Source organism: Thalassophryne amazonica, chromosome 12 (assembly GCF_902500255.1).
Source record: "Thalassophryne amazonica chromosome 12, fThaAma1.1, whole genome shotgun sequence".
Taxonomy (NCBI): Eukaryota; Metazoa; Chordata; class Actinopteri; order Batrachoidiformes; family Batrachoididae; genus Thalassophryne; species Thalassophryne amazonica.
Window position 1 is genome coordinate 9,627,124 of NC_047114.1, and position 8,900 is coordinate 9,636,023.

An 8,900-nucleotide genomic window follows, 5' to 3' on the forward strand; every position below is an offset into this window, starting at 1 on the left:
CAGGGGGCTAACAACATGACTGTAGCCCTTAATGAACCTCCTGTAGAAATTCGCAAAGCCGAGGAACTGTTGCAGCTTCCTACGGCTTGTGGGTTGGGGCCAGTCTCTCACCGCCGCAACCTTGGTCGGATCAGGAGTGACGGAGTTGGGGGAGATGATGAACCCCAGGAAGGACAAAGAGGTGCGGTGAAACTCACACTTCTCGCCCTTAACAAACAGCCGGTTCTCCAATAACCGCTGCAGGACCTGACGTACATGTCGGACATGAGTCTCAGGATCCGGAGAAAAGATGAGTATGTCGTCTAAATACACGAAGAAGAATCGGTGCAGGAAGTCCCGCAAGACATCATTAACCAATGCTTGGAACGTCGCGGGAGCATTTGTAAGACCGAACGGCATGACCAGGTACTCAAAATGACCTAACGGGGTGTTAAATGCCGTCTTCCACTCGTCTCCCTTCCGGATCCGAACCAGGTGATACGCATTCCTAAGATCAAGCTTGGTGAATATCTTGGCTCCATGCAGAGGCGTGAACACCGAATCCAACAAGGGTAAGGGGTATCGGTTACGAACCGTGATTTTGTTCAGCCCCCTGTAATCGATGCATGGACGTAATCCGCCATCCTTTTTCCCCACAAAAAAGAAACCCGCACCCATCGGGGAGGTGGAATTCCGGATCAACCCGGCAGCCAAAGAGTCCCGGATGTAGGTCTCCATTGATTCGCGTTCAGGTCGTGAGAGGTTGTACAGCCTACTGGACGGGAACTCAACGCCTGGAACCAAATCAATGGCACAATCATACGGGCGGTGCGGGGGAAGGGTGAGTGCCAGATCGTTGCTGAACACCTCCGCAAGGTCATGGTACTGCACCGGCACCGTCCCTAGATTGGGCGGGGCTCTGACCTCCTCCCTGGCCTGGGAACCGGGAGGAACCGAGGAACCTAAACATACCCGATGGCAGGTCTCGCTCCACTGAACCACTACCCCGGACGGCCAATCGATCCGGGGATTGTGTTTCAACATCCAGGGAAAATCTAAAATCACACGAGAGGTGGCCGGAGTCACGAAAAACTCGATTTCCTCCCGGTGATTCCCCGACACCACCAGAGTTACTGGTGGTGTCTTGTGAGTGATTGGAGGGAGTAGGGAGCCATCTAGCGCCCGTACCTGCACAGGCGAGGTAAGCGCCACCAGAGGGAGCCCTATCTCCCTAGCCCATTTGCTATCTAGCAAATTCCCTTCTGAGCCCGTGTCCACCAGTGCTGGGGCCTTCAGGGTTAAATCCTCATAAAGGATTGTAACTGGGAGTCGTGTGGCGATGTGGGTGTGTCCCACGTGAACATCTCGGCCCACCCCTAGCCCAGTTTCTAGGGGCGGGCGTTGGTGTTTAACCGCTCGGGGCAGTCCCTTACTTGATGCTCAATCGAGCCACAAACAAAACACGCCCCGCGGGCCAGCCTCCTTTGTGTGACCGGTGCCCTAAATGTTGCCCTACTCGTGTCCATAGCTTCGTCAGCAGGGGGGGCTGTAACCGCACGGAGCGCAGGGGCCGTGGAGCGTGGGGAGGGCGGAACGCGGTCGGAACCGGAAGGGAGAGGGACGACGCGTGCCTGGCCACGCCCTTCGTCTCGTTCCCGACGGCGCTCATTTAACCGATTGTCTAAACGTATAACAAGATCGATAAGCCCATCTAAATCCCGCGGTTCGTCCTTAGCCACCAGGTGCTCCTTGAGGACCAATGACGGCGCGGAGGGCAGCGCTATTCCAGCCGGACCTCGCAGCCGCGATGCGGAAGTCGACTGCATAGGCAGCTGCGCTCCGGTGCCCCTGTCTCATTGACAGCAGCACGGCTGAAGCGGTCTCTCCTCTATTAGGGTGATCGAACACCGTTCTGAGCTCCCTCACAAACCCATCATATGTCAGAAGGAGCCGTGAACTTTGCTCCCAGAGCGCTGTAGCCCAAGCGCGTGCCTCACCACGAAGCAGATTTATCACATAAGCTACTTTGCTAGCATCAGTCGCGTACATGACGGGACGCTGTGCGAAGACGAGCGAACACTGCATAAGAAAATCCGCGCACGTCTCCACACAGCCTCCGTACGGCTCTGGGGGGCTTATGTATGCTTCAGGGGAAGGTGGGAGGGGTCGTTGGACAACCAGTGGAACGTCGTTGTTACGCACAGGTTCTACGGGAGGGAGAGCCGCAGCGGCGCCCGGAGGGCGCGCTTCCACCTGCGCGGCGAGAGCCTCCACCCTGCGGTTCAGGAGGACGTTCTGCTCGGTCATCAAATCTAACCGAGTCGTGAAAGCGGTGAGGATCCGCTGCAACTCACCGATTACCTCTCCTGCGGACGCCTGTGCACCTTGTTCTTCCATTGGCCGTTCAACAGCCGGTTGACGCCCCTCGGGATCCATGACGCTGGCCGAGATATCCTGTTGGGAAAGTGTAGGAACACGGACCCACAACAGGGGGCGCAAATGAACGGACAATGGAGTAAGTCAAATAACAACGTTTTACTGTTGTGAATGTGCACAACGAATACAACCAATCACAGAAATGGACAACAGTCAATTCACAAAAGTGTCGTGTGGGCAGGCTCGAAGATAGGAGACGCCTCTCCAAGGTAAGACCGGAACCACATGGCTTCCTCCGCCACAGGACCCCGGGAATACTGGAGCCGCCAAGTCCCGAACTCCCAGGTGGCCACTGCCTCCGCGTGTCGGACCTGGTACTGCTGGCGAGGAAACAAAGTACAGTCAGATGGGGGCGCGTTTGCACCCAGGACTCCGAACAGCAGGAAAGTTACCTCCACCTCTCATTGGAACAGTAATCCAAATAACTAGCTCAATCCAAAAAAAGATACACTCTGTTAGCGTCAATACGTTACCTCTCCGGTAAAAACGATATCTCGGCAATGAGGTGGAGATGCCGTCCTGCTGATATACCCCACTGATGATTGCCGTCAGCTGTCTCAGGTGATGGGTGACAGCTGTCTCCGAGGCTGCTCCCGTGAGGCGGCGGCGCCCTCTGGTGCCTGGAGCCCGCACTCCAGGCAGGGCGCCCTCTGGTGGTGGTGGGCCAGCAGTACCTCCTCTTCAGCGGCCCACACAACATTTAGACTGGTTTGTGAACAATATTTGAGGGAAATGGTGATATTGTGTATGTGGAAAAAGTTTTAGATCTTTGAGTTCATCTCATACAAAATGGGAGCAAAACCAAAAGTGTTGCGTTTATATTTTTGTTGAGTGTAGATGGTCTTGTTCCCATCTCTAGCTCATTCTGAAGAGAGGGAATGATGTCACTGGAATCCAGCTTTGGGAGCTTCTTAATCATGACATGCATGACAATGACCACAGAAGGCAGCAGTGAATTTTCTTGGTAGCAACAGGATGTGCCTGATCAGACTGAAGATATTTATCGCGTTTGAACTTCCAAAAGCAAAAAAGAAAAAAAAAAAGACCAGAGGAAAGAAAGCTACAAATGTTTAATGATCCAAGGATAAAACAATCCAAAAGGGAACCGAGGACAAGTGGAGTCAAGTGGAAATTAACCTAAAACTGAAGAAACCCACCACTGGCAGCTTGCGAGGGAGCCACAGATAAGACTAGTGATAATGTTCATCGGTTAGTTATTGACATCAACAACAGTTTTTCGGGTAACAGTAAGTGTGTTATCTGAAGAGGACAGATGCATAGAATGGGTCCAGAATTTTGGTCAAATGCAAAGAAGAAAAAGCTGACCTGCACAACCCCAAACTAAAAATACTGCAGACAATCGCACCAACCCAGAAGGTACTTGAAGACAACGATATCCAAAACACACCCAACCAAAGCTAAAGACAGAACCAACACCACCACCTCAACTGAAAAATGGTTCAGGGTGAGGAAGAGTCCAAATCTTTGAATTCTGAACTTCCAGGTTCATAAATGTCTCAGTGATTAAACTGCAGATATTCTCTTTGTTGTTTGGCTTACTGCCACAAACAGATCTGACACACAGGAACAGCACCAGATCCAGCATCTATTAGAATAAGGGAAATCTGTCTGACATACATTTAAAACTTGTTGGATCCAGTCAGGTCCAAGTTGGGGCCTGGTGGCCTGGTAAAGAATCAGTTGTACATTCTCTACTTAATATGTGGACTTTTTCCTCAATGTTGTCTCAGCGGATCTGGCTTGCTGCACTAAGTGAATACACCGCGAGAAACCCAACTTCACAATGACGTCGACACTGGGGTTGGTTTTTCTTACCTGTGTAGACGGTCCAGAATTCCAACTGTAAACACAAAACAAAATATTACTGACAAACTCACCAATGAATAAACATCAATAATAGTTTTCACTGCTGTCTTAATCTTAAAGAAAAAAAAACTTTATTCTGTTCAAACTTTGTCTGTCAAACACACACACACACACACACACACACACACACACAAAAGAAACCAAAACAAAAAACAACACTTTTTGTTTATGTACAGAATAAATAAAGTCTCACGGTGGCTTCTCTGGTTTGGAAAATCTCTCTTGCTTCTTCAAAGTTACACTTTTCCTCTATACATTCCCGTTCTTTGGAGGGGGGTTTGAGTTCCTCCAGGAAGGAGTTGGCTCGACGGGTCCGGAGCAGCATGTGGGCCTCTGGTGCATCTGAGAAAACTAAATCAAAGCAGACAGAGTTCAGATACGTTCCGGAGTGTTTAACTGCTGTCAGTTTCAGTCCTGATCTGGGATTTGTACATTGTTACTGTTAGTGAAGTTATGATTTGGCTGGATGTGAGTCAAATAGAACCAACAAGTACGCAGGCAGCCAGGACACAAAACTGAGTATATAACAACCAAGGTTCTTTAGTAGTCCAAGAGTGAGAACAAAAGGCAAACATGCAGGTGCAAATATGTGCATACAACAAAAGGTCTGACACAAAAACACGGGGGGGGGGGGGGGGGGGGGGGGTAATTGGGAGTTGGGAAGGCAAAAGATAAAACTAAGACAGCTGACAACCTGGTGTGCGATTAAGCAAAGGGGTACTTACACAAGTAGTGAATACAAGACAGAACATGAGAAAAAACACCACGACACATGAGCAGACATCCATCAATTACCCGGCAACAGAAAGACAAACGGGTGAGGCTTAAATGGTAAATGGTCTGCATTTATATAGCACTTTTCCATCTGCATCAGAAGTACAAAGTGCTTTACAATTATGCCTCACATTCACCCATTCACACACACACTTAACAGGAGATTAATGACTGACAGGTGCAACTAACAATGGACAGGAAGTGGCAAGGGCATGTGAGAACTACAGGAACGAAAGGAGCATAAAACACAACACAACGGAATAGCAAAACAACAAGGTAACTGATAATCTCTCAACACTGATTAACCGACAAACCAAAAGAGAAATGCAAGTGACCAAAATAAAAAAAAACAATTAGGTAAGGTGACAAATCAGAGAGAATTACATAACCGACACTGATGAACCACAAGGACCTGGAGCATAGAGGACGGAGGTCTCACTGAGACATGATGGACCGAGGAGGGATAGGATGCACAGACAGCAGAAGGAACTCGAAGGAGACTGGCAGCGGGAGACACGCCCACACCCACACACACATCGAAACAGGACACACACGAATGACAGACGCTGGAAAACACACACACACACACATACAACCCCAATTCCAATGAAGTTGGGACGTTGTATAAAATGTAAATAAAAACAGAATATGATTTGCAAATCCTCTTCAACCTATATTCAATTAAATACACCACAAAGACAAGATATTTAATGTTCAAACTCATAAACTTTATTGTTTTTGTGCAAATATTCGCTCATTTTGAAATGGATGCCTGCAACATGTCTCAAAAAAGCTGGGACAGTGGTATGTTTACCACTGTGTTACATCACCTTTCCTTCTAACAACACTCAATAAGCGTTTGGGAACTGAGGACACAAATTGTTGAAGCTTTGTAGGTGGAATTCTTTCCCATTCTTGCTTGATGCACGACTTCAGTTGTTCAACAGTCCGGGGTCTCTGTTGTCGTATTTTGCGCTTCATAATGCACCACACATTTTCAATGGGCGACAGGTCTGGACTGCAGGCAGGCCAGTCTAGTACCTGCACTGTTTTACTACAAAGCCACGCTGTTGTAACATGTCCAAAATGTGGCTTGGCACTGTCTTGCTGAAATAAACAGGGACGTCCCTGAAAAAGACGTTGCTTGGATGGCAGCATGTGTTGCTTCAAAACGTGGATGTACTTTTCAGCATTGATGTGTAAGTTGCCCATGTCATGGGCACTAACTCACCCCATACCATCACAGATGCTGGCTTTTGAACTTTGCTGGTAACAATCTGGATGGTCTTTTTCCTCTTTTGTCCTTTTGACATGACATCCATGATTTCCTAAAACAATTTGTAATGTGGACTCATCAGACCACAGCACACTTTTCCACTTTGTGTCTGTCCATTTCAAATGAGCTCGGGCCCAGAGAAGGCGGCGACATTTCTGGATGTTGTTGATGTACGGCTTTCACTTTGCAAGGTAGAGTTTTAACTTGCACTTGTAGATGTAGTGACGAACTGTGTTAACTGACAATGGTTTTCTGAAGTGTTCTTGAGCCCATGCGGTAAGATCCTTTACACAGTGATGTCAGTTTTTAATGCAGTGCTGCCTGAGGGATCGAAGGTCACGGGCATTCAATGTTGGTTTTGGCCTTCCTGCTTACGTGTAGAAAGTTCTCCAGATTCTCTGAATCTTCTGATTATATTATGGACTGTAGATGATGGAATCCCTAAATTCCTTGCAACTGAACGTTGAGAAACATTGTTCTTTCACACAGTTGTTCACAAAGTGGTGATCCTCGCCCCATCTTTGTTTGTGAATGACTGAGATGTTTGGGGATGCTCCTTTTATATCCAATTATGACACTCACCTGTTTCCAAACAGGTGTTCTTTGAGCATTCATCAACTTTCCCAGTCTTTTGTTGCCCTGTCCCAACTTTGTTGAAATGTGTTGCAGGCATCCATTTCAAACAGCTTTGAAAGCAGATGAAGACTGCAGTGGGTCCTCAGACCCCAATCATTTGGGATTTCCCATTCATTGAACTAAGCATCTGTCAGGGACTGTGTGTTTGCATGCAACAGCATTCCCATGTTAAATGAACCCATGCACAGGTGTCTGTCAATTGACCCTGGACGTTGTTTTTCTCCGTGTCCACCATGCTGTCCGAGAATTGATCAAGAGCCGATCTTCCTCGCCACCCAAGGATTGTCAAAAGGAGTCATCCCATCTGCTCAAAGTGATGTTAATCAGTGAAATCACCCACTGGAGTGAAGTGTACCTACAATAAAAATTACAGACCTCTCCATTCTTAGTAGGTGGGGAAACTTGCAAAATCGACAGTGGATCAAATAAACACTTATTTGCCTCACTGTATGTGTATGTGACAAGCAGAAATGGTGCGTGTTTACAGACGATGCAGCCTTAAAATGGAAAGACAGAAAATAGAGTGATCCTAAAAGGTCTCCTTGTGGTACTCAGTAAGTAATTTTGTGGTCACTGAATTGCAAATGAAAACATAAACAAACAAACCCACCTGACAGACTGAGAACTGACACCGACCACAGAGCTGCGATGACAAACACGCTGTGGAGGAGGCGGGGCATCATGTCAATCAAACCTGCAGCCAATAGGAGTCAAATATGATGGTGTGACCTCATTGCTGTTTGTTTAGCCACTGATGCAAATGTTATTGATGATATTATTACTCATCTATAGGAGGTTGAATATGAAACTTGAGATTCAATCTAAATTTTTTGTACTTGATATTTGTTTTGCATGCACAAAAACACAGCAAACACAAAACAGCATTCGATTTTTCTTTAAACTAAGTGAAAATACAACACAAATAGAATGACAGCAACACTCATTCCAGGTCATATGTGTGCAAAAGCCTTTTCTTGGCTTTTGCACACATACTGGCTCTGCCCACTTTTTTGTTAATTGGGGCTAAAAATTTTACAATAGCTTTTCTACAACTGGATCAACATTCCGGGTTTGTATTTATTCGTGTTAAAGGTCAGATACACAATATTAATCACATTTTTACAAAGTCCTTCCTGGCTCCACCCCTTTGTTTACATCCTGTTCCATTTCTTAGAAAATCTGCTTTAATCCAGACAAAAACCTTCACGTCATTTGCATTCACACTCATTATCTGTCCAGTTTTGTTTGTTGTTAAAGAAATTTTTCCATTTCTTGGCCCCACCCTTTTCTGGAGATCCACCCTCAAACTGTAATGAGCCATCAGATCTGAATTTCTCAGAAATAAACTTGTGGTAAAAGAAGTTTGACTCAAAGCATCTGCAGACTTTTGTAAGTCGACTCTGTAAGTTCTGTAAATCGTAACTTTTTTTCTAAAGCAGACTGTGTTACAAAAAAACACAGACTGACATGGACACTCTGTAACCTTTGACCCCACACAGGCTGACCCTGAGAGGCCTCCATGGCTTGATCCAAGCAGTGTGAGTAACACAGGCGTGACGTCACACCGGTGAGACACAGAAGAAGAAGAAGAAGAAGAGGAAGACTGAGTATTTTGTACTTACGTGTGAAGGTTGACAGAAGACGATGGTTTTTGTGTTTTCAGGTGAACGTTAATGACTGACTCATCGTGTTTACTGAGAGTCCACAGTCTGCAAACAGTCAACACACAAACACCGCCCCCTCTGCCTCCACCCACCAGCCCCCACAAAAAAAAAATGTTTCCCAAAACCACCTCAGACCACATCCAGACTGAGACCAACAACATGACAAGCAGACCTGTTTGTGGCCAAAACCTAAAGATCCATTTCCATCAAACTTTGGCAGAAGGTTTCTTCTGGTCTGGTACCACGTG

At 46.9% G+C, this 8,900-nt stretch overlaps 1 protein-coding gene across 1 annotated transcript in view; it reads right to left on the reverse strand.

Moving 5' to 3' along the window:
• proca (protein C (inactivator of coagulation factors Va and VIIIa), a) overlaps positions 1–8,665 on the reverse strand; it is a 54,931-nt gene extending 46,266 nt beyond the window's left edge. Inside the window, 4 exon segments of the mRNA XM_034184076.1 lie at positions 4,252–4,276; positions 4,496–4,653; positions 7,599–7,682; positions 8,611–8,665. Of these exon segments, the coding sequence (XP_034039967.1) occupies positions 4,252–4,276; positions 4,496–4,653; positions 7,599–7,668 (253 nt within the window). The 5' untranslated portion in view covers positions 7,669–7,682; positions 8,611–8,665.
• Positions 8,666–8,900: the final 235 nt, after the last annotated feature.